This window comes from Cavia porcellus, unplaced genomic scaffold, assembly GCF_034190915.1.
Source record: "Cavia porcellus strain 051 isolate PalLab524CR breed Dunkin Hartley unplaced genomic scaffold, mCavPor4.1 scaffold_18, whole genome shotgun sequence".
In the NCBI taxonomy this organism is placed as follows: domain Eukaryota; kingdom Metazoa; phylum Chordata; class Mammalia; order Rodentia; family Caviidae; genus Cavia; species Cavia porcellus.
Window position 1 is genome coordinate 61330477 of NW_026947501.1, and position 25923 is coordinate 61356399.

At 44.6% G+C, this 25923-nt stretch overlaps 1 protein-coding gene across 1 annotated transcript; it reads left to right on the forward strand.

Moving 5' to 3' along the window:
* Positions 1-638: 638 nt before the first annotated feature.
* Positions 639-18261, forward strand: Qdpr (quinoid dihydropteridine reductase). The gene is made up of 7 exons (XM_003465073.5): positions 639-851; positions 3532-3624; positions 5866-5962; positions 8203-8343; positions 13379-13487; positions 14752-14835; positions 17582-18261. The coding sequence occupies exons 1-7, from the start codon at positions 750-752 to the stop codon at positions 17697-17699; spliced, it is 744 nt and encodes a 247-aa protein (XP_003465121.1). The 5' UTR covers positions 639-749; the 3' UTR covers positions 17700-18261.
* Positions 18262-25923: the final 7662 nt, after the last annotated feature.

Genomic DNA, 25923 nt, shown 5'->3' on the forward strand with positions numbered 1-25923 from the left:
CTTGATTCCAAGAAGCAATAGTGCCACAGTAGAGAAATGGAAGCTTGCATTACTAGGATTTGTGGCTGGGAAGGGACCACATTTGGTTTGGTCTTGGAAGTGGGTCTTGGATATTCTTGGCAAGTGAGGACTTATTTATCACGCGGGTACAAAAGTTCAAGGACAACAAGACTAAACTTAAGTCCTTACCAGGCCAAAACCTGTGGCGTTATATATGTTAACAATTTTTAGGAGTTGTAATAATTCTCCCTGGTGTAATTAGTTTTAAGGGTATTAGTTTATTAAGCGTAAACATTTAAAGTATACAGCAGTATGTCATACATTTTGTGTGATTATTCTGGCAATTATTTACTTTAAAATGTGTCTCCAAATCTATACTTAATTCTACCCCAACTGGTAAAATAGAAGAGACCTAGAACTCTAAGTCTTTAGGAAGCGCAGTGAATTCTGAGTTAGAAAACTGATAAAATCACTAATATTAAGACAATCACTTGGGGCTCCCGTTACTTAGGCACTGCCCGCAGATGCTGCAGCTCAGGGACCACCCACGCTTGCGCACAGGCGCTCTGCTCGCTCAGCTCCGCCCTGCGCCCAGGGTGAGAGCCCTGATTGGCTGAAGGGCGGGGGCGTGGCGCCGCGCGCTGGAACCGCGCTTCCGGGGCGGCTGTAGCTGGTGAGCGTGGAGCGGGCGCGCAGAGCGGGGGCTCTTGCTGGCCTTGCAGCTGCGCCAGGCCGGCGGGACTCGAAGCATGGCGGCGGCAGCGGCGGGCGAGGCACGCCGGGTGCTGGTGTACGGCGGCAGGGGCGCGCTGGGCTCGCGATGCGTTCAGGCCTTCCGAGCCCACAACTGGGTAATGTGGCGGGGTTGCGGCGTCTCCGCCTGCAGGGTAGGGCTAGTGATCGCGGCCCAGGAGCTCCTAAAGCAGCCGCGGGGGGTTCCTGGAAGGGCTGTGATCCAGGGCACCCCGGGGCGTGAAAGTTCATCCCTGCCGGGAAAGTTCGGCTGGACTCTGTGGAGCACCCCAGAGTAGGAGGTAGAGGAACGGGGTGACACCACAGGAGGAGAGAGCTAGAAGGACGCCTGGTGAATGGGCTGCCTGTTTTGGCTTAGTAGCCTCATAAGTAAATTGATTGCTCGAAGCCCTCCAACCTCACTTTCCTCTCAAGTAAATAGGGTTTAAATTAGAGTCGCTGTCCTTGAAGGCACATTCATTACCCCACACGTGAGGCAAACCTGCTTCAGTGGTGGCTGTTTTGTTTTTAGCGCTATTGGACCTGAAAGTCGGAAGAGTCAACCCTGTGGCTGCCAACAGGTTCTTTGCAAAGAGTTTTTCATGTGGTTGGCACAGTCAGGTGCCCACGTACAAGGAGCAGCTCATGGGAGCAGATCTGATCGGAGTCCCCTGATTCTTGACCCCAGCCCTTGCTGACATTCTCTGAAAATCCATCCTGGGGTTGGAGGCACTGTCCTGGGAATTTAGTAAGAGCAGCAGCAGTAGCCTGGCTAAGGGGCCAAAATGAGGTTCCCAGAGTTGTCTTCTTGCTCAAAATATGGTACAGCATTGTGTTTCTAGAGAAGTCCAGACACACCACCGTGCCTCCCACCCACCTGCTCAGAACTGGGAATAGGATTTTCAAGGTCTGCAGAGGTGGAGGGGGACCATGTTCCTGCAGGGGCTGTGCATATCAGAGCTCCGTAGACACCTAATTTCATTTAATCCTCTTTAGGACGGTTTACATCTTGCACTTCCAGATGCAAAGGCTGTGCTTTTTTCTGGTGGGGAAGCCTCGGTTTACCGTTGCCGTGGGTGGGGTCTCGCAGTCTGATTTACTTCTCTCTGGCTGTTTGTCCCACCATCCCCTTCCTTCTCAGCACCGAGAAGGGTTGGATGGAGACTTTTTGGTCTCAGCATCCCCCATGGCTGCCAGGGTCCCAGTAGTAAGGGTTGATGATTGATGTGATGACAGGTTAAGGAGAAGGTGTTGCTCCTGGGACCTGCAGTTGGAAGGAGCCTAGAGCTTTCTGGGTGAGGACCTGTGTAGGAGACATCCCTCCATTTCACTTAATTCTTATACTAACCCTGTTAAGCATTAGTAACCAACTTGTTCCGGGTCCAGACATGGCGGGGAGCTTGAGAATGAGATAGCTACTTTCTGGCAGAGCCAGCATTCAAACACTGATCTCTCTTGATTCCCAAACTCAAAGCCTATTCCTCTCTGCTACGGGGCAGCAGCCCTCTAAATTCTGGTCTTCCATCATGGAATCCGGTCAGCCACTTGTACAGCCCAAGAGCTAAGCAGGTTCTTTAAAAATTATTTTTTATTTTTGTGGTACTGGGGATCGATCCCAGTCTTTGCACTGAGGTACATCTTTCTATTCTCTTGTTTTCAGACAGGGTCTTGCTAAATCCTTAAGTTGTCTAGGCTATACTTAACATTGATCTTCCTGCCTCAGCCTTCCAGAGTGCCTGGATTACAGGCATGAGCCATCACAACTAGCTGAGTTTTATATTTCAAAAAAAAAAAATCAGGAGGTCTCTCTCTCTCTCTCTCTCTCTCTCTTCTCTGTCTGTCTGTCTGTCCCTCTCTCTCTTTGTGTTTTGTGGTATTGTGAGCCAACTCAGAACATTGAACTTGGTAGGCAAGGTTCTACCACTGAGGTACACTCTGAGCCTTTCCAAAAAAGAAAAATAAAAAGACTGCTAATACTTTGTGGCATGGAAACTTAAGGAAATTCCTATTTCAGTATCTGAAGTTTTACTGGTTCACAGCTGTGTTTCTTTGTGTCCCTGCAGTGGGTAGCCATGCTGTCCTGCTATGATAACAGAGTTGAATGCTTGATTTTATGGCAGCAAAGCCTTAAATAATTATTTTTGCCTTTGCAGAAGATTTATTGACTCCTAGTGTCTCTGGAAGTGTTGCCTTTGGGAGACAACCACAGAGGAGGAAAGGAGGTGTCTGGAGGTGGAATGGCCTGGGGTTAAGTGCAGGTTGTCCAGAGATACGCATCTCTAAAAGATGTAGGAGAGGTCAACTGCTTGTTCCTTTCTCTAGTGGGTTTGTATTTTTATATTGAGCATTCCTAAATCAAAAATCCAAAGCATTCCCAAGTCCAAAACTGTCTGAGGGTCTCCATGCTGTCCCACGTGTAAGATTTTACTCCGTGTAAGTTTATTTTATGCACAAAAAATACTAGTGTTATTACAGTGTTGTGTAACATTACCTGCAGGCCACAGATACTCATGTATGAAGCAAGTAAATTTCTAGTTTAGAGTTGGGTCCCATCCTCAAAACATCTCATTTTATATTTCAAAATAAGAAAAATGCAGACTCTACTTCCAGTCCCAAGTGCATTTTGGGTAAAGGACACTCAAGTTTTCATGTGTTTTGCGTAAAGGATACTCAAGTTTTCAGTCCTTTACCTGACTAGCTCCGTATCCCCCACCCCTTCGCCCCATTTTTGGATGTGGCTCTTTTAAGGATTAGCATGTTGCTGTCTTTGGACCAAAATGATTTTGTTCTTTACTGTAGTGGGTTGCCAGCATCGACGTGGTGGAGAATGAAGAGGCCAGTGCCAGCGTTGTTGTTAAGATGACAGACTCATTTACTGAGCAGGCTGACCAGGTAATTCCAGAAAGATCCCTCAACCATCGTAACAGGGGAGCCCAGGGAGGACTGTCTTCTGGTGATAACTGCTTTTTGTTTTCTAGTTATTATTTTTATAATTATAAAGGTCATTTGCACTCATGGAGGGAAATTTGGAAAAACTTTATTGTTGAAGGAATAATGGGCAAAAAAAAAAAAAAGTCTACTTGTTTAGTACAAAAGCAGTTTTTTCCTTAAATGTTTTGATCTGAGGTTGGTTGAGTCCTTGGTGTGTCGCACACAGCTATGGATGGCTGATTGTGTTTTTTATTCTTATTGCCCTCTTTAATATGCTCCTAATGTTTGCTGGACATCATTGGTACAGCTGGCTGTACTGAGTTTAATGGTAAAGATGATATGACCTCTGGTTGCCAAGCACCATTCCAAGTACTTATTTACATTAGTGCCCCTGGTGTCTATAACATCCTCAACACAAACTTTCTGATATTTTCCTTTTGACACTGAGGGGACTGAGGCCGAGAAAGACCCTATCATTTGCCCAAGGTCAAACAGGTAGCAGGTAGCATAGTCAGGATTGGAAGCCGGGCAGTGAGGTTTGATGGCTGTAATCAACTGCTACAGTAAGATGCCTCAAAGATAGCAGTGCCATGGGAACAATGTTATACAAGCTAAAATGGAATGGGAGGGCAGAGTCTGGGGGTGGAGAACTGCAGCCCTTCTGGGTGTGGGTCTCTATGGTCGGTGTGTCTGTTTCCTGTTGGCTGCAGGCTCTGAGGTCCATATGGGTGAAGAATATGCTGCAAGATGAAGATTGAGAATGGCTTTAGTTCTAAGCTTAGGTTTAGACATCTCAACACTCCCTCCCACTACTCTGTGCCAGTTGTGAATTCCCACAGGAGTAAATTCAGTCCCGATATCTGACATGGGCCCCTGGAGAGGCACTTCAACTAAGGACAGGAGATGAAACATCTCTAGAAGATTTTTGGGCAAAAAATAACACTTAAGAGAGCGAAACTTAAAATGGTCTTAATTAAATTTTACCATAAAAGGAGTACAGACGTTAGAGGTTAAAAGAAAAAGGAGTCAAACAGGTGCATGGCTGCTGCTGGCTCCCGGCTTCCCTAACAGGTAGACATGCTGGATCAAGCTTGGGTTCCACGCATGTGCAGATCCTGCAGTGAGGCTCTGGATGACTGGACGTGGCTTGGGAAAGAAGAGCTACTCAGGGTGGCAGGAGGAACCTCAGCAAGAGAGACATCAGCACCTGGCGGAAGCCAGGGAGATGGGGGAATCTTCTTAAAAGGAGCCCTGGTGTGGTGTGTGGGAGAAGGAAGATTGGCTTCCATGGGATTCTTTCTGAGTGGTGGGAGGGGTCACTGCACTCTTCCTAGAGAAACAGACTCATGGACACGGGCCTGTCTTCAGGTGGTTCTTTTAGCCATTTACAACAAGAGGGTATGACTATACTGTCAGTGCTTTGAAATTCAAACAATCAAGTAGAGAGAGCTTCCTGGTCTCTTTACCAATATTTTGCTGTTGACTTACTTTGTTTTCTTATAATTTTTCCCTTAGTTTCTTATAGCAGTTTTTCTTGTGTGTGTTTTCTTTTGAGTTACAGTTAGTGAGGGTTTATTTATTTATTTTCCTCCCTCTGGTTTTAGGCAGTCTTCTGAACTTGGCTTTAGAACAAAGCTTTGTGCATTACAGTGAATAGATATGTGTATATAGAAGCTAATCCAGCTACTGTGTTGATGCGGATCTCTGTGGTCTCCCTGGACTGGGCAGTGGTCAATACCTCATGGGTTGACTCCTGGCTGCAGGATGTGGTACTGCTGAGTTAAGTGTCTGAGCTTCTCAAGTTGACACAGTTTCTCAACCATTATAATTCTCTTCTCAGACTACGATTTGGATAATTTAGAAAGAAAGTTTAGAAAGGAATAAACTAGAATGTTAGCTGAGGGCCATGTAGTCTAGATGACTTTCTAAAAACCCTTTTGTCTTTTTCTTTATTAATTTTTATTTCAGGAGGTACTTATGTCTCCACCTTTTAGAATGTTCTGAAGGAACTTTTAATTTGCTTTATGAAAATCACATCGAAAGGCAGTTGGATTAAAATGCTCATTGGAGATGAGTCGTCCCTGTAATTTCCTGTGTCAGTTGACAGACACTGGCTTCAAAGAAGAGGAAAAGGAGCTGAGGTGTCTGTCAGGATGCCACCCTGTTTCCGTTTTCATTTCATTTGTGCATTTTTTGTTCCAGGTGACCACTGAGGTTGGAAACCTTTTGGGTGAGGAGAAGGTGGACGCCATTCTTTGTGTGGCTGGAGGCTGGGCTGGAGGCAGTGCCAAATCCAAGTGTGAGTCCTTCTCTTAAGTTAATCATTCATTCCGCTCTGCTCTTCGCCCTGCTGGAATCCATCAAGTACAAGCTGCGTGCCAGACAAGAGCTGTTTTTCAGTGTCTCCCCAAATTTTTCAAATAATTCTGTGTCTCAATTTGTTTTGTGCTGATTCAACAGAATACCTAAGGCTAGGTGATATATAAAGAGCACAGATTTATTTCTTATAGAGTTCCGGCTGGGAAGTCCAAAGTGGAGCTTCAGGCCTCTGGGGAAGTGCCCTAACTGCGTAATCCCATGACAGAGGTCAAAAGAGAAGGGACAGGAAAGGGCTGAACTAATCCTTTTGTCGGTAGTCTCCAGTATTGGTGGAATTAGTCCGTTCCTGAGGGCAGAAGTCTCATGACACAATCACCTTGAGCATGGGGGACACATTGAGACCATAGCACACTGAGGTAGTGCCTGACACCTCGTTCACAGGTGCAGAAGCATCTTCCCACAGAGGTGATGAGCAGGGGAGTTCAGGGAAGTTCAAGGTAGAGGCAGAATGGAATCAGCATTGTTTCTGTCCTAACCTTCAGGGCTTGCTGTCTTCAGGAAAGGGGGGATATGCATGAACTGCAGAGATTACTTTAAGTTTGAAAGAACTCAAAATTTGAACTTTTGTGAAGTTCTCAATTTTCTGTAGTGAACATTTTCAGTCACACAAAGTTGAAAGAACAGTTCAGTGAACACTTTTCTAATCTCTGTCAGAAGTCAGGAATTGTTAGCATTTGCCACACTTGCACACTGGCTCCCTTGTGCATGTGCATTTAGCATATTTTTTGTAAACCATTTGAAAATGAGCAGACATTTGACCTGATTTCAGCATGAATCTCCAAAGAAAAAGCCTGCTCTTCTATGTTATCATTATATATAAGAAATGTAACAATAATTCTAGAAAATTAATAATGTCAAATTGTAATTATGTTGTTTTTTGCTTTAAAAATCTATCCCTCTCCCCGGCCTTGCAAAGACTGTTTAAGGCAGATTTTATATAGAATATTCTGAATTTATCTGACCATTTTCTCTAAGACATCATTTGACATGTTCCTCTTTCCCTGGTTATTTCCTGTTTAGACTTGATTCAGGTTAAACATTTTTGAGTTGATAATCCATCCTGAGTGATGTTATATGTTTCATATTACGTCACATTGGAAGGCTAGAGTGACAGATTGCCCTATCTGTAGGAATTTGATGCTTGGCTAAGGTCGTAACTGCCAGACTTCTATTGTAGAAGATCATTTTCCTGTTTGTGATGGGTCAGTGGTCCACGTGATGGTACTGGGGTACTGTGTGTGAATATCCTGATGTCCTAATCCTTTTTCTCTAATGGTTTTAAGTATCCATTGATAATCTCTATCTAAAACAGTTACTATATTGGGAGGATAGAAAATAGTACTTCTGTCACTTCATCATTCTTTCTACATTTAGTAACTAATGCCATTGAAAGAGCAGTTGAAATTCTGTGAACCACTTTTAAAATGTGGAATTGCTATTTTGTGGGGCAGTTAGGTTGGAAGAATAGCCCAGTTACCTTTTGTGTATTTTGAGGGGAAGAACTGATAAATGTGGATCTGTCAGATTTTTTTTCCTAGTCGTTTTTAGCAAGGAAATGCAATACCTGGGTCACATTTACTGGCCGCTTTTCTGATATCAAGAGGGATTTCTTTCTGGATCATGGGATTTCATATGTAAGTTGCCTCGTCAGTGGTGTGACGTATGACACTTGTTCCTCCTATCTTGCTAATGTGAAATGGTTGTTACTTTAGTTCTTTTAAAAGGTTTTTAAAGATGGCATTAACTTTGAGCCATAAAAAAATATAGCTCTGTAAAAGCCCTCTTTATGGCCATATGGTAATAGTTCCTTGGATTTTTATCATGGATAAAAGCTGACATAGGCATATAGGATCTGATTATAAATCTGATACTCTTAAAAAGGTAAGTATTCTTTAAATGAATGCCAGTCTCCAACAAATCTGTTAACTCTGGATTTGTTATAATTTGTTAGCTAAAGTTTTTGCCAGTTTACAGGTGAGACAGCTGAGATTGCACAGGCTGGGCTCAAACCTGTGTCTCTGGCCACCGAGCCTGTGTGTTCTGTGCTAGGCCAGGTAGATAGGGATGGGGGCTGGGAGAGCTTCCTGGGTCGGGCTGTGTGACCTGAGCTCATTTCAGTGTCTGGGAGTGCTCAGCCCACATTTGTTTCTTCCTGTTCAGCTTTTTTAAAAAACTGTGACTTGATGTGGAAACAAAGCATGTGGACGTCAACCATCTCTGGCCACCTGGCCACCAAGCACCTCAAGGAAGGGGGCCTCTTGACCTTGACTGGTGCCAAGGCTGCCCTGGACGGGACTCCTGGTAAGTCTTCACTTCCGTGTCTGAACTGGGAATAAACCTTACTTGCTGGGCTGCTGGACCTTTCCTAGGATAAGGGGTGAAAGTTCTTTGTCTCCTCAGGAGCTTTACAGTTGGGTGGATTTTGCTTCCTTTTATGTCTGAATCTTTTTAAGTCCTGATTTTTTTTCATTTGTATTTGTCTTTCTGTTCATGGTAGTGGAAGAATATTGCAATCTGATACCCTGCTTTAGCCTCCTGAGTACAGGGATGACCCAGAAATGAATGGTGTCGTAGATATTTATTAGTAGATAAACATCAATTATTGTTGATACTTTGTGATCACATGTCCTGGAAGTAGCTCTTTAGAATAAGGGCAACTGGGAGTGCATTCTTCACCCTGATTTCTGGCCAGATTTCCACTGTCATCTCGTCATTTGTAAAGCAATGACAGTAAGGTCTTCTGAAGAGTAGTATCTTGTTTACTTTTCTCTTGCTGCTGAGACAAAATACTTGACACTCAAAGTGAAGGAAGGCAAGGTTTATTTAGCATACAGTTTTTAGAGGTTTCAGTCCATACTCAGCTGGCTCCAAGGCAGGGTGACATGGCTGAGGGGAACCATTCGAGGTGGCTGCAAGCAACAAGAGCAAAAGGGCAAAAACAAAGGGAAGGACATGCCTCTTTTCCTCCCTTATATTGTATGTGCAGCACTCACACCACCAGTCCCAGCACTAGACAGGGAACCAATCACAAATGCTAGACTCAGCTGTCTCCAGGACTGCATAACACTTAGGTGGACACCCAGGCACAAAGCACAAGCAGCCATAAAGCTGTAGAGCTGTTAATATGTAGATGGAGCCCTGCACATAGTAGGCAGCAGAATATGGCAGGTCTTATTAGATTCACTGTTTGCACTGAGTGTATATTCTTATTTAATCCTGGGGTAGGCATCATTGTCATTTTCTTTCAGGTTGTAGATTAGAAAACTAAGAAGAGTTAAATAAATTGTCAACAATAAATAAATTGCAAGCTTACTTTGAACCCAGACCGTGATTATTTCCAAATTGTGTGCTGTTCCATTCCATCACGAAGTCCCTAGTCTCCTTTGTGTTTTTTGTTCTCTGAATTTGTGTGCTGGGCCACCGCAAGCTGGGTGGCTTAAACCAAGGAAATTTCTTCTTTCTCAGTTGTAGAGCTGGGCGTCTGAGGCAAGGTGCTGGTGGGGCTGGTTTTTGTTATGGCCTTTCCCGGCCTTCTCATGGCCCCTCCTCCCTGTGCCTCACTGTGTCTTCTCTCTGTGTGTCCGTCATAGTGGAGGAGGGTCGCACCCTGATGACCTCATTGTGTTAAAGACCCTGTCTCCATCCTCAGGTACTGGAGATTAGGGCTTCAGTATGGTAATTTTAGGGGGATGCAGTTCAATCCATAACACCTCTTTCGGGACAAGGCCAGTGGAATTTAAATAAGCATGGAGGGGCAGAAAGTGCCCACCTGTGCTACCAAAATTAGACTTTTCTTCTGTGTGTCCTTGGGTGTAAGTAGTGGAGATCTTGGGTGCTTTCTCAGTATTAAAGTAACTCACTGAATTGCCAAGTGCTTGTTAGCAATTTCTTGCCACTTGTTTTCTTTACGGCATTTCTCAGAGCTTATGATCTCACACGCCCATGGCTGTTGCAATATTTAAAGCTGTGTAATGTTAGATATACTTTTGATTGAGATCTAACTTCCATGAAAGGTGACAGAGGCATTAGAAAATAGTAGAGAAATAGGTCATAGTTTGATGTTTTAAACACAAAACCGTAGGACTGCATTTTTTCTTTTTCTTTCTTTTTTTAAAATTTTTGAGACAGGGTTTCCCTATGTAGATCAGACTAGTTGGATTCACTATGTAGTCCAAGCTGGCCTCAAACTTGCAGTGATCCTCCTGCTTTAGCCTCCTGAGTACAGGGATGACAGGTGTGCACCACCACATACAGCTAAGACTATGCTTTTTTCCTGAAGGAAAAAACAATCTTTTACTTTCCTTTTGTTTGTAAGGACAGATGGCCCCAATTTACAGTGATTTAACTTAACAGATTTTTGACTTTACAATGGTGAGAAAGCATTCTGATTCTGCTTTTCATTTTCAGAACACTCTTCAGTAAATTACATGAGTAAGTCAGCTGTGAGTATAAAATAGGCTTTGTAGGCTGATGTAAGTGTTCTGGGCATGTCTGAGGAAGGCTAGGCTAGAAGCATAAGGTTCAGTAGGTTCGTGAGTTTCTGACCCTCCTATATTTTCAGGTTATGATATCAGATGCAGCCTCGCCGTGTGTGTACCTTGTGTATGTTTCTGGACCGTGGTGGAGACTGCTTGCTCTAGAAGCCCCCAGGCCGCTGGTCTGCTGTGGCTGTGACTCTTCCTGTTACACATTTGGCAGGTTACTGAATCACTCTGAGCTTCGGTTTTGTGCAGCTGGGGATAAATAATAACATCTCTGTTATGTGGCGATGTGACTGGTGGGTTTCTAAATGCCATAAGTGGTCCTGGAAGTCGAGACCGAGATGCGGTAGTAAATGTGAACTCTTGTATGCTTCTGGCTTGCTTTTTCCTTCAGCTCCTGCTTTGGATAATAAGCTTGTTCGTCTTTAAACTCTTAGGTTAGATGCTGCTGAAGTAATGTGAGTCATGAGACCTTTTAACTTTGGTCAGATTCCCCACAAAATATGGGGAAATCTATACTTTGAAGGTAAATGATGAATCAGGCTTAGTAGTTAGTTCTTCAAACCCAAGATTTGTCCGGAAATGAAATATTTTTACTAGGAAAGATACTGAGTAACGCTCCCTGCGCATTTCCAAGGCTGTATTTGCAGAATGTCTGCTGGAGAGTAAACTGTATTAAAATGTTGGGGACCTCTTGATTACTCTTGAATGATCAGTGCTGTGAATGAAAACCACTTTTCAGGAGCCACACTGGCCGCTTTATGTTTGGGAAGAAAGTGTTTACCTTCTTAGTGATGGGCTCTTTTTCCGTATCTTGTAAATGGTCACTTGTCCACATTGTGTGCCAAAGAAGGTGGTGATTCATGTAGAATTAAGCCGACAGGGTTGCTGGTTGTTCTTTTCCTTCCACAGATTCCCGACTCTCGTGTTGTTTATATGGGATGAAAAGAGAGCTCTGAGACTTTGCTGAGTTTGTTGTATTTTATATCATCACCTTGGCTTCCTGCCCTTGAGTAAACAAAGAAGCCCTAGATGGTGAAATACTCTTTTTTGTGCTCCCAAATGACTTTTTGAGACCTTGACCCCCGACAGTTCAAGGTTGTTGTTGCAGTGGGTTAGCGATTGGACCCCAGGCTGACTGTGACCCCACTCTCTGGACTCGGGGAGCCTTCTCAGCCATTGCTTTTGACATGGGTGTGCAGGGAGCTTAAAGAGGCTGCCAATGTGTGGGAGGTAGAGTGGTTTTCCCAAGGAAGAGAGAGGTTTACTGTAATTAATCTTTCTTTTTTGTTGCCATGGTAGCAATATCCAGTGAACAGCTGCATTTGCATGCAGCAGGGAACACAGAGGAGTGAGCGCTCATTTGGCCCTACGCAGGTGGAGGACAGCTAGCTGGAGACCATGCAGGAGCTGGGGTGCTCAGGGCCCAGGATTTGACAGCTGGAACTTGAGGGAAAAGCTGAAAAGACACGTTTTTTGTTTTTTTGGTTTTTTTTTTTTTTTTGGTACCAGGGATTGAAGACACATATTATTTTATTTAAAATTACTATTATTTCAAAGTTAGTTTGCATGGAATATTAAGAAACTAAGGAATCACTAGGGTGGGTTTTATAGTTTTAGTGAAACAAAGCTCTCTTTTTTATAATTTCTTTTTGGTACTGGATATTGAATCCAGGATTTTTACCCTCGGTAACATCCCAGGCCTTTTTTATTTCTTATGTTTTAATTTTTTAAAATTACTTTGAGACAGGGTCATTCTAAGTTATTAAGTTGCCCAGGCAAGTTGCTGGGCTTGTGATCCTGGCTTTGTTGACAGGAGAGCCCTGGCTGGCCCGCACGATGGTAGTAAAGAAAATAGAGACACTCCTCATGTGACAACCAAGGTCAGTTCCTGTGACTAGGTCCTTAAATGAGGCATTGTACGTAGCATGTGCATCACAAGATTCACAACAAAGAAATGATCAGTGGAAATCCAACTTGTTGCCTTTGCTTGTACCGTAACCATTACATGCAGTACTGTCATGTATAAGAGAACACAAAACTATAATACAGTCAGCAAAAGTCACAGTACTGTGTAAATAAGGTGCAAAAAAAAAAAAAAAAGACATCAGGGCTCTTTTAACAAGATGTGCAGAACGGTACAAATAAGACCGGTCTTAAGTCTGAGCTGGAGGTCCTGAGTCAGAACAGTGCCCCTCGTCACTGAGCAGGCAGGTCATCACGTGAGGACTGTGTAATCTCAAGGCTGGGATGGCGGCAGTGAGTCGGAGAAAGCACAGGCTGCTGCTGCCCTCAGCTGATAAGGAAGGAGGTGCTCCCAGCAGGCAGCAGATACCTGCGTGATCCCCGGAGGACTGTTCCGCAATTGTGGGGACCGAGTGGGAGAGTGGAGAAACACCCTTCCCTTTCTGTGCCAGCCACCGTCAGAGCATCTCCCCACCAGGGACAGAGCCAAGTCCTTTGGCACAATACCGTGCTCCCTGCCCCGCCTGCCTGCCAGATCTCCAGGGCCCTTGCTGGGCGCCATCTCCTTGGGTCCTTAGTGCAGCTGTGTGAGTAAGTGCAGATCTGAGTTAGCATTTGCAGTGCCCATGACGCATGGGATGACAGGCCCGAGCATCTGTAATTGTTCAGTCCTCCAGAGAGTGCGAGTGAGAGGCCCTCTTTGTGTTTCAAGTCCAGGACCCTTCCCACTGTCCCTTACTGCTGGCCTGGAATCCTGGCGACAAGCCCAGAGCAGCTGTTGGGAAAATTGTAAGGAACACAGAGGCTCAGGGGACTGCACATCCTTGCTGTTACAGTGTCGCTGTCGCTGGTGGCCAATGGTAACTGGGCTGTTTTCTCCCTTCTTCCAGGGATGATCGGCTACGGCATGGCCAAGGCTGCTGTCCACCAGCTCTGCCAGAGCCTGGCGGGGAACAAGAGCGGCCTGCCACCAGGGGCCACCGCTGTTGCCGTGCTCCCGTAGGTGCCTGGGGTCTCTGCCTCTGCCCACCACCGAGGGCTGGCTTTTTGTCTGAGAGGCACTTCCTAGCAGAACTGGCATGTGCATCCCTGCAAGTCTAAGTCACCAGAGGCCTTTAAGAGATTGGCCTTAGTGGTGAGCCTTCATGACCTGGTCACCTAACAGCCAGCTCTCAGTACCACACTGAATGTGTGGGCGGGGCCACACCTTCTGCCCAAAGTGGTGTTTCTTGTCCGGAATGGTTGATTGGCTGGTGGGATGGGATGGGTTTGCTTTTTTTCTTTTGTTTTGCTTGCTTTTCTGTCTCCATTTTTACTTCTTTTAAAAGTAGACTGCACATTTTATTTTACTATATGTAGTTCTGTTTTCCACGTTGTAAGGTTAGAGGGTGTGTGTGTGTGTGTGTGTGTGTGTGTGTGTGTGTTCTGTCTGTCTGTCCGCAGTGCACTGAGGGCCAAGTGTGGGTGGTGGTGTGGCGGAGGGTATGTGGGAGCACATGGAAACCCTGGGGCTCTTTTCTGTATGTGACCAGGGTGTCCCCAGTCAGCTGTCCCAGGCAGAGGCAGCTGTCTGGGAGAAGGTATGTTCCTCCTGGGAAGAGCGCCAGCACCCACTGGCTTACCTCCTGCCTGTGGTCCTGTAAAGGGACACTGGGACTTCTGCGAGACTGTGCTGACTGACTTTGCAATTCCCTTTCTGTTGGGAAGGTTTATGATTCTGTGAGCTGTCTCCACAGCTAGTCAGATGAGTCCTGAGGCCTGGGTGTGTTTGTGAGATTGAGCATATCTGAATTCTACATTCTCTTGCTAAAAAAGCGTAAGGGTTCATGGGGAGCAGCCATGTGTTTCAAAAATTTGGTATTTTAATATTCTCATATTTGAAGGACTATTATTCCACTTAGATCCTCGGAAATGAGTCTGCTGCATTTTCAAGAGTGCTTGAAGACTTTTAGTGTTACTGAACAAGTAATTCAATAAAGGCTGTGTTTAAGATAGAGGCAAAAAGTGGCTCTTCCCATTTTGTGCTTATCTGCCTAAAGGCTGAGTCACAAAGAGCCTGATTGAATTCCGTGCAGAGGTGATTTTTGTTGATGTGGGCAGCTTCCTGGTCTCTCTCTGCTTATCCTCTAGTCTGATCTCTCACATAAATGTCATGCTTGGTGCCCAAGGCTCACCGTGGAAACACTGCATGTTTGCATTTTGCTGGCGGAGGAGGCCTGGGCACCTGTTACACAAATGACAAGCTTATCTCTGTTCATTGCAGGGTTACCCTGGATACCCCGATGAACAGGAAATCAATGCCTGACGCTGACTTCAGCTCCTGGACACCCTTAGAATTCCTAGTCGAGTGAGTGTCACAGTACTCTTGTGACTCAGCAGCTTCTAGCACCTATTCTCTGCTGTTTGTGGGGTACCAGACAAGCCCGTGTTCTCTGTCATCCAAGGGTGGGCTTGTGTGACTTCTGGGCCTTGGAGGATTTCAGGCATGTTGGGTCTCAATCTAAAGCCCAGGGATCAATAGGGTCAGCATGACCCCGACTTCCTCTCTCACTGTCCTGTCAAGCTGAGCGTGTTAATTATGCCAGGCCTTGGTTTGCGAGTCTATATACCGAGGTCTGTGATAATGGTTAGGAGCATGAAATGCAGTAGTGTGCACTTAGCACTTGACAGCATCTGACCCACAAACTGAATGCATGGCAAACCTCAGCTCTTGCTCCTGCTGTTGCCAGTGTAACTGGAAACAGCTAGAGGTAGGGGGACACTGCCGGAAGGTCTGCATTCAGTGCCAAGCCCTAACCCTGCAGCATGTGGCCTTTGCTTCTGAAGTCCTGTTTGCGGGCTGGTATCCTGTTTGTGGTATCAGAATGCTCACGGGAGCAAGAGCTGCTGCTGTTTGGCGTGTGCCCCGTCTCAGTGTCTCAGACCTTCTCCTTAGGGAGTCTGAGGTGGAGGAGCCTACCCTCCCCGGCAGTGCCGGTATGATAGCTGGTTTGACAGCTGTGCAGGATGCTGCAGAGGTTGGGATGTTCCTTAGGCCCACTGTTACAATCTCATTTAAATTAAATAGGGTGACATCTGGGACTTGTATTTGATGTTTGAGATAAGTACCTACACATCACTTGTTATATGTTAAGTACCATTCTAAGCATTTCCTGTTATTTAATGCTTATAACAAACTTGCCTTACAGAACCTGAGGACTTGGAGACTGTGTGGTGGGGCGGGGAGGAATAAAGTGCTTCAGATCACCCCAGGAGAGCCAGCCTGTGACCCAGCCAGTGTGGTTGGATCCATTTAGCCATAGACTTGCACTAGAAATCTTAACCCAATCCTTGACTTACCAAAAAAAGAAAGAAAAAAGAAAGGAAAGAAGAGAAAATTGAAGTTTGGAGTTGCAACTGAATTTCTTTTTTAAGACCACTACGTTCCAAAACCCTCGAGAGAGACATCGATCCAGAGCTGAGACTCTTGGTGAAACGTTTGGGCCTTCCTATGTGAGTTTGTGCCAAGCTCCAGTCTTCAGAAGTCCCCATCACAGCTGTCTTTTGCTCTAGAAGTCATGCTCACCCATTTGTGTATTTGAAAACTCACTGGAGAGTTTGGCATGTAGTCTTCTTTGAAATGACTGTGAGCACACTGCCTTCCTTACTGTCCAGGATTAACTAGCACGGTGTTCTTTCTTATCCATTCCAGATACTGATGAGGGTGAAGGAGAACTACTGTAAGATGAACATGACGGACACACAAGCCCCTATACCCCCAAATGATCTCAGAGCCAGCCTGGCTAAGCTCTGCCCTGCCTGAGAAATAGATGGTTCCTGATGCTCTTACTATATTTTAGGGAGTTTCAGCAGTGCTTTGATTTTTGAGCCATGCCCTTGGCTTGTGCAGCCCCAGAGAGGGAGCTCGGGTGCCTAATAGCTAACCATCAGTCCTAGCCTAGGAGTTACAGATTGGCTCTATGGAGCACTCCAAGAGTGCCTGAGAGTGCTCCAGGCAGAGATGGTCTGAATTCTCAGTGGTGAATTATCAAAGTGGGTGGTGAACTCAAAACTTAGCTTTTAAAAAGTTATCATCTCCTTTAGCTCTTCCTTGTGCCCTTTTTAGTTTTTATCTTTCCTAGAGAAGATTTTCCAGCTGCTCCAAGCAGGCCTTGTTGCCACTGTCTATTCGAGTTGCTTGTTACATGTTCCCACTACTGTACTTAATCTAATTTTGTTCTAATAGTCTGCATTTTTATATTTCTTCTTCCATCATTTGGCACAGGCATGGGTGCCCCATAAAGATGTATTTTTAAAAAATGAATTTTCTCTTTTTCTTTCTTTTAAATTTCTAAGAAGTTATAATGTACAATTGGTTCTCTGTGGGTTCTGTGTGTCCTTGGATTCAAGCAACCTTCATTGAAAAGAATTGGAAAACATTGACTTCTGTACTCACCCTGTGCATGCTTGTCATTATTCCTCAAGCAGTGCAGTCTGACAGCTATTTACATAGTACTAACATCATAGTAGGTGGTGTTTACAAGCTAGCGATGATTTGAAGCACTGGGAAGGTATGTGAGTAGGTTACATGCAAGCACCACACCAGTTTATCTCAGGGACTGGAGCATCCTTGGATTCTGGTATCCTGGAGATCCTACAACCAAGCTCTTGCACATACCACGGGATGTCTGTGTTGTATACCTATCTCCTAAAATCTTTTTTAATCACTTAAAAGTGACATCTCTTTTAATCACTTGAAATCATACCACCATATTATCAAGAACCCTGACTGGGCTGTGAAACAGAGAAATGAAAGTTTAAAGGGAGAAAGTTGAAGAGGAAAGTAAAAATGATCCAGATGTGATGTGTACCTGTTCTCCAAGATGACTATTATATATATGTATATGTATATACAGTTAATTCCACATTATCTCAGCCTCTCAGAAATTAGAATGGGTAAGGTACTTCAGGGACTCTTCGGGGTCTTGGTTCTGTGCCATGATGCCTAGCGTTACTGTCACAGCTACATCACCCCTGCCCCAGGCACCGATGTAAATATGGGCAGGTGGCCAGACTTTGCTTTGAAAATGAGAAGTATCTCTTCTTTGTTCTAGAACGTTCCATGACTGGATCACAGGGAAGCACCGACCCCGCTCAGGAAGCCTGATCCAGGTGGTAACCACCAAAGGAAAGACAGAGCTTAGTGAAGTGTTCATTAAGCTGCTTCCCTGAGCCCAGGAGGAGCTGCCAGTGGAGCCACTAACCCGCCTCACCGCCTCACGTCTGGCCCTGTGTCCCGTCGTCCTGTCTGTGGTTCAGGTGGCGAATCCTGTCTTCTCTCACCTTCTGCGCATCCATTCTGGACATCGTACTGGGTCTCTGTGAACCAGCAGATGCGATCGGAGGCCCACATTTCCTGCCCCACCGTCAGACCACGTGAAGAGGTCTTAGAATGGCCTGTCCCTGTCGATGCCCTGCTGGACTGACTCGCGTCTGCCCCCAACGGTGGCTTTGTCTTCTCAGTGTGGTGACTTGTTGCTGTCTGGGGCATTCTGAGGGCCAGGTTATCCGCCAGTGCCATGTCTGTGTCATCGCTATAGTTTTAGTGATCTTCAATTAAACTGCCTTAAAACTTCATGTGGTGTGAGCAAAAAGTCCTGCAGACTCTGTTGTGGTGTCCTTTTTAGCATGTAGTTGCCAGCTGCCCCCTGGCCAGGAGTTGTGTGCACAAGAGAAGTACTTATGAGTCTTTGGAGTGTTTCTGTTTTTCCTCCAAATAAATGCACTTCAGTCATTGTGTTGTCTTCTTTAGCCAAACTCTATCTTGTACATAGTGGTTGTAGTTGAGCTATAGAATCATGAGCTGCTGGATGTGGTGTTTTCAGAGCATGTGTGGAGTAAACCCAGGCACAAGCCTGGGCACATCAGACTGCATGGAGCGAGGTTGCTGGCCGTGTGGCTGGCTGGGGCCCTTCTGGTTGAGAACCTGTGGTGTAATCTCACCTGGCCATTTTACAACTCAGCAGACTGCAGCTCAGGACACTTAACCTTGTTGCCAGTAAGTGGCACGATCAGCCCAGAACCGTCACCAGATCCCTGCTATTTATAAAGGCTTCTGCTATGTTTGCTTTTTTCTCTCTCCCTCCCTCCCTCCTTTCCGCTTTCCCTCCCTTTCTCCTTCCCTCTCCTCTTTTGTTTGTTCTTTTTTTAGTGAGATAAAGTTCACATAAAATTAACCATTTGAAGATTAGCAGCGCAGTGGCATTTACATGTTCACAATGTTGTGCAACCATCATGCATTTCATTGCTTCAAATATTTTCATTGCTCCAGAGTAAAATCCAGGGCCCTTTAAGCACTTCCTCTGTGTCCTCAGCCTCCCCCACTGACATCCCACTGGCCCTTGGTGTCCACCAATCTGCATTCCGTTTCTGTGAAGTTACCTATCTGGGTATGTCGTATAAGTGAAATCATGTATTTCTGACCCTTATGTCTGGTTTTTTTCACTTAGCATAATGTTTTTAATGTTCCTCTACATAGCATGTGTGGGTGATTTTTTTTCATAACTGGATAATCTCCCATTATATAAATAAATTTTGTTTATTCGTTGATTTGTTGATAGACATATGGACAGTTTTCCCTTTTGGCTGTTGGGAACATCCATGTGCCAGTATTTACATGCCAGTATTTCAGTTCTTTCAGGTAAATGTCTAGGGGTGAGTTTGCTTGGTCTTACAGTAATTCCTGTAATTTTTGAGAAGTTTTTAAGAATTACTGTTATCAACTTGAGGGTGATGGTAATCAGATGTTCCAGGAAAGCAGATGGGCACCCCCCAGGAAGAAGGACTGATTGTTCAAAGTCTTGTGATTGAGTACATCACAGCTATAACTGGGACACAAATCCAGCTGTTAGTAGCACCTGCACAAATTACCTAGTCTCACGTGTGCACTGCTCTGTCTCATCCTAAGAATAAGATGGTTTTTCTTTTTCTTTTTTTAAATTTTGTTTTAGAAGAAAACCAAGCAAAATAAAACAGAATAAAGCCAATGAAAACAAGACAGTAAATGACATGGGATTTTAAAACAAGATAATAGGAAATCAATAACAGTTACTATAATGCCTCTTACTCTCTTCCAAATAGCTGCCGATACCTTCCAACATAGTAAAATCAAACAAAAGTGAAACACAATAGAACCAATAAAAATAAAACAATGAATGCAATAAAGGACTTCGAAACAGAGGCAGAGTAAATCCAAAATGGCTACCATAGAATATGTTGTTATCTTCAAAATAACTGCCCATGCCATCAGGTACTACAAAATTAAACGAGATAAAACAATAAGACCCAAACAAAACAATGAGTATGATACAGGATTTTGAAACAAGACAATAGGGAATTAACTATGGCCACCCCCTCAGAAGGATATTCCCTCACAGATGCTACATTGCATATTGTTTTCTTCTGAACAGATGATCAGACAATGGGGCTTTAAGCCTGCAAAGTCAGTGAAACACTGAACACTACAAGCATTAAGTTGTATTTTACCTCATTAGCTATCATCACAGCCTGTGTTTCTCAGGATCAGCTGGTGGCTTAGAGGAGAGGGGCAGAGTCTGGCTCTCCCCCGGGTGGCCTGAGCAAGGAGCTGACTCACAGGAGGTCTCAGTTTCTTGTTAACTTTTTGCTCTGCTCCTGCAGTCTGCAAATGGCATAGACTACTGGAGGGGACCTGGCTCTCCCCCAGTCAGCCCACATGGCCTGGTTTTCATTTTTCAAATGAAGAAACAGTTCCATAATTTAAGGGGCTGGGTGAGGATACAGTTATTTCAAGAGAACTGGTAGTTTCCATCCTATTTGGAAACCAAACAATTTTTGAAGTATCTCTGTCAACAAAACTGAAAATCATTTCAGTTATGCAGGAAAAAGTATTCCAGCTCACTCACCAGGGAGCAGTCCGGGAAGGGTGGCTTTGGGCAGAGAGGAAGTAAACTGAAATGACAGTAAGTGTGCAAAAGAGCACGAGTTCTCTAACATGAAGAGTTAGGAGGAGCACAGACACACTGACAGCTGCCACTATTGGTGTGTTTTGGGCTACTGTAATGTACCATGAGGCTGAGCAACATTATAATAAAAGAGATTTCTTTTGTTGACAGTTCTGGAGGTGACAGGCTTGAACCTTATGATGGGAGTTAAGTTTCAACCCATGAACCCTTAGAGGACACAAATTATACTCAATGTGTAAGAGAAATTGAGGAGAAACAACCAGTAAGGCAAAATAATAAGGAGGCAGAGCAGAGAGAGGAAAGTAAAAGGAAAAAAATTAACCAGCAGATCATGATTAGCAGTGGCCAGTGTCGCCAGGAAGTGAGACACAAAGGCTAAAACCTGACCACTGGGTTTCTCCCTGGGAGGCCACTGTGACCCTGGCAAGCGGTTCCAGTAGAGCAGGAGGAACAAGATTAGGGTGGACTTTGGAAAGCACTTATTGCAGCGATGACTTTAACTTGTTTAGACCCCGTGAAGTCCTTTGCACAATTCTGCCCTACTTTGGATTGACTGCTTTCCCAGACTGCCGTCTTTGCTGGAATCACTTCTTAAGAGGCTGACCTGATTTGTGTCACCCGAGCCCTGGTTTATTAAGCGTTCAGTTTTCCTCAATCCAAGCTGGTGTGAAAAGTGCTTGCCCCTAGGGGCTCTTTTCCAGCCGTGTTCCAGATGGTGGCTTCTGCTCGCTCTCCCAATGGTCTGCCACCTGATTGGAGGTCCCCCCACCACATTCCTAGAAGCCAAGAGTGTACACAGCTTGTGAGAAGAGCCAGAGCTGCGGAATAGTGAGAGGAGGCCCTTATGGGCTGTTCCATTAGACAATTACGACTTTTTCTTTAGAGCTTTCAGTCTAAAGCTTGAGTCCCACTTTCCACCCACGATGGGAGTAGAGTTGTGGAGGGGCTCAGAGGAAGACTTCTTGGATTGGAACTTGGTTCTTCTACCTACTTACTGCACAACCTTGAGGACGATAATATCCTCAATTAATGATTTCCAAGGATTATACAGATACAAAGAGACCAGCACATAGAAGTGCTCAGAAAGTATTAAGTATTATTCTTATTACTCATTTTTAATTTTATATCAAAACATGATAGGAAAGTACTAACTTTCACCTGTTGCATATAGTGATACTTCCTTTTCATTGCCAAATAGTATTCCACTATCTAAGTCTGTCCCATTTTTGTTATCAATTTATGAGTCCTTTGAATTCTGTCTGCTTATTGGCCATTATGAATTATGATGATGTGAACATTCATGTACAAATCTGGACATATGTGTATGTTTTCATTTCTCTTGGGTTTATGTGAGTAGAATTATTAGATTCTACTCATAGTAACTCTGCATGTGACCATTTTAGCACTGTACATTGTGTACTGCTTTCCAGAGTAGTGGCATCTGTTTGCTTACTCATCAGCAGTGTGTGCTGGTTCCAGTTTTCCGTGCCCCAAGGACCTACACCTGTTGTTGTTTGTCTTTGTATTACAGTCATCCTCGTGGGTGTGAAGTGTCCCTTCATTGTGATGTTGCTTTGTGCTTCCCACAGAGCTGGTCACACTGAGCATCTTTTCGTGTGCTTACCGACCATGTGCATTGCTCTTTGGTGAAATGTCTGTTCATTGCCTTTGCCCATTTTTTGATGGAATTCTACTATTACTTGTATTCTAGTATAAGTCCCTTTTCAGATATGTGACTGGGAAAAATTCTCTTCAATTGCATGGGTCATCTTTTCACTTTATTGTGGTGCCATTAGAAGCATGATGTGTTGATTTTGATGACTGTTAGTTTGTAAGCTTTTGCTTCCAACGGTTTCCTCAGGAATGTAGATTAAGACCTTGGATAAGGTACCAGTCTCATTTCACTGGTGAGGAAACTAGGGATCATGAGAGAATAACTAATTTTCCAAACCCGTTGGCTAGCATAGAAGGGAACTCCATTTTCAGTGACATCTGTGGGCCCTGCTCTTAACTCCCTTTGTGACAAGTGGGGACATATTAAACATGGCTTGAGACTGCTCACTGACACCTTGGTCGCTCAGGTACAATGCGGTTACAGATGTGCATGGCACATCTGCTTTGAGTGCAGTGTTTTACACACACTCTTCCTGGCTCCTGTTCCTCGTGCATCTCAAGAAAGCCACATCTCTAGCCTCCGTGGCAGGGAAGGTTTTCGCAGGAGAATCTGTTCTTCTGTCGTGATCCTCGCTTGCTGGTCCCCATAGGAAGAGGAGGAGGCACTCGTCTGCCTGGAGAGACTGGGAGTGGGAGTGATGGGAGGGTGTGGAGCAGCAGCGAGGCCATGGCACGAGCTGTAGGCTGTGTAAATCCCTCACTCTCCTGCCTTTCCTTGCCGAAGTGAATTATTGCCCTGTCCCTTGCCTTTTCATCTGCATTTCGTGGTTAGAACTTAGGAGGAGGAGTGAAGATTAGATTCTCCTTAGCCCTGGAACCATTACTTTTCATTTTGCATCTCCACACCCTTCACACTCAGTGGAAGCTGAATCAGTGGACCAAAGGACCAGCTGAGAGAAAGTAACTGTCCTGTGTGTGCCTAAGAGGTGCAGGTAGATGATGGTGCCACGGTCTGCAGCTCCCTTTCTGCTTGTCTGTGTGATATTCCCACAGGGAAACTGGTTCTGGGCCTATCAACATGCCACTCTGCAGCCACCACTCTTAAACCAATCTTAGTCCCACCATTTGCCACTTTGGGCCACCTCTTACCTCCTCATTGCTTCTTCCATGCCACAGGTTGGTAGATTCAGATCATTTCCATACCTGGCCCTGCAACAGAATAGCTGTGGCACCATTAATATCCATTCTCAGATCATTTGCTTGCCCTTCCCAGGTCTGTATTTCGGGGAACTACATTTCCCAGGCCCCCTTGCCAGTTGGCTTCCTATAGGTCCAGGCAGTGGGGCCCAGGGTGGAATAGAGGAGAGGAGGAGAAGAGAGCAGCGTAGTATCACAGTGACATCTCTGGCTATGGTGGTGTCTTCTCCATACCCGTGGCTCCCACCCGCCAGCTCCCCTCTTGATGGAGCAGGTTCCTGAGGACCCTGTCCACTTCTCCCTGTGATATTTAGCCCCTGGTAGCAGTGGCTTCCCACTGTGCCCTAACCTTTGAGAGGCCTTGTCGTTGTCCTGTTTGGATTCTGGAATTTTCTGTTGAATATGAGCCACTTCTGTATTGAATTCTCTCTGCTGGGATAGTTTCTGTTTTGTGGCTGATCTCTGACTCCACCATCTCCTCACCAGTAAAATAAGAATGCGAGAATGGACCTTATGGAGTGGCCAGTGGACCTTATGGAGTAGACCATGAGATAATGCATGATTGCTGTTTGTTATTGTTATGTCCTTCAGGGCAGTGGTGAGCCTGTACTGGGAGTGATTTTTTTTTCCTGCACAAACTTGTCCCAGGACTTGGTTGTTGTTTTGCAGTTTCTGTGTCTCACTCTGAGAGGGTGATACTGGTGTGCCCCCTCAGCTTTCTGCGGTAATCTGAGGGCCAGGGAGAGGCCCTTCCAGTGTGGCCGCAGGCTGTGGCAAGTCACATGGCCGGGAAATTGGGGAGTGTGGTGATGCGAGTCAGAGTGTTTTTAAACCACAAATATTTACAATCCTGGGAAATGGGCATGGTGTAAGTGAAGCGAGCAGGAATAAGCCTCCCTTGGGAAGGGAATTGGGAAGGTGAGGTTTTGGGTCTCTTTGTCCCTAGAAGAAAATTGGTGCTGGCTCCAAGTCTTCTGCACAGAAGGAAAAAGAGGCTAAAAAGAAGCCCATCAGATAGTGAATCCTCCACAGCCTGAGGCTGGAGCTCTACACTAACTTCAATGGAAAGCATTATAGGCAGAAACTTGCAATATTTCTAGAATGTTCTTTTTTTAAAATTTTATTTTGAAAGTAGTAAAAATGCAACAGCACAAGACAAAACAAAGCCAATCGAGATAATACAGTGAAATTAGTACAGAATTTCACAGTAGGAATCTGGGATGGTAGTAATAGGCACTAGGGTATATCTCATTAACTTCACAATAGTTGTCCAGTCAATTAGGCATAGCAAAATCAAACCAAAAACAGAACATTATAAAACCAATTGAGAGTATTGAATAGAGCAAAAGAAACATAACAAAACAAAACAGTGAAAACAACCTTTGCCTTCAAATAGAAGATAGAAGGAAATCCCCCATATTTGCTATACTGCATATGGTCATCCTCCCAAAAGATGCTGAGACATCTATCCCCAGTAGAGATGGGGGGCGAGGATGGGTGTGATTTTCAACCCGCCTGTAGGTAGGCTCATAGGAGCCAATGGTTCTCCTCCTGGCCCACGCCCGAAAGTGCTTACCAAGAGGGCGGGCGTAAACTGCCTGAGTCCTACCTTGGACAGATCTCGGGAGTGCTGGTTCTCCTGAAGAAGTAATTTGAAAAACAACCAACTAAGAAGAGCCGGGGTCCATATAGGTTTACTGCTGAATTCTACAAGAAATTCAAAGATCTAATGCCACAATTCCTCAAACCCTTTAATGAAAGTGAAAGGAAATCAATATTCCTAAACTCATTCCTGAAAGTAAACATTAGCCTGATAACAAAACCACAGAAGGATCCAACCAAAAGAGGCAACTTGAATAAACTTAGATGCAGCAATCCTCAATAGGATACTGGTAAACAAAATATAACACACTGATACAGGGGAACGAAACGCCCAATTTACTATGTCTGTGAGTTCGTGTTCTCTAAAATCAAGGAATGAATTTTAGTAACAATGGAGTTGAAGAGTAGAATATATTTATTGAGGGAAAAAAAGCTTCTGTCTGAAGAGAGACAGAAGGGGGTCCCGAGCAGGTTGCCCTCTAGAATGTTCTTAGGACTGAGAGAGACTCTGTAGTCTGAGGATACTCCTGGGTTCAGCAAGACCCTTTCTTGAATTTCTTTATAAACTTGAGCCTCTACCCTAGTTTCCTCAGTTTCCCAGTGGTATCCGTCATTTTTTGGGAGAAGTTTTTACTTAAACTTTTGCAAATTATTAGCTGTAGATAGAATAGTATGGACGAGAAATGTGAATAAGAGAAAAATGACAATATTGACAATATTCCATCTCATTGATTATCTGAGAACTACAAATTGAAACAGTGACATAGTAGTAAACACAAATATTGAACTGGCTAGCAGTGATTTTTTTTTTTTAACCGGTACCAGGGATCGAACTCATGACTACACGCTTGCAAGGCAGGTATTTGTGCCGCTGAGCTAAATCCCCAGCCCCTAGCAGTGATTTTTTAATGCATCTTTTTGAACCCTGCTGGTGGAGGGGCCAAATAGTAGCCTTTTGGGAGAAGGAATTTGGTGGTCTCCATTAATAATCTTAGAACCTTATTCAATTTTATCTACTAGTTCCAATTTTATCTACTAGT

Excerpts from the sequence above, each read along its gene's own strand:
- Qdpr (XM_003465073.5), top strand. The coding sequence starts at position 750 with ATGGCGGCGGCAGCGGCGGGCGAGGCACGCCGGGTGCTGGTGTACGGC. Across the intron at positions 3,625-5,865 it reads TTACTGAGCAGGCTGACCAG|GTGACCACTGAGGTTGGAAA; the intron begins GTAATTCCAGAA and ends TTTTTGTTCCAG. Across the intron at positions 14,836-17,581 it reads CCCTTAGAATTCCTAGTCGA|AACGTTCCATGACTGGATCA; the intron begins GTGAGTGTCACA and ends TCTTTGTTCTAG.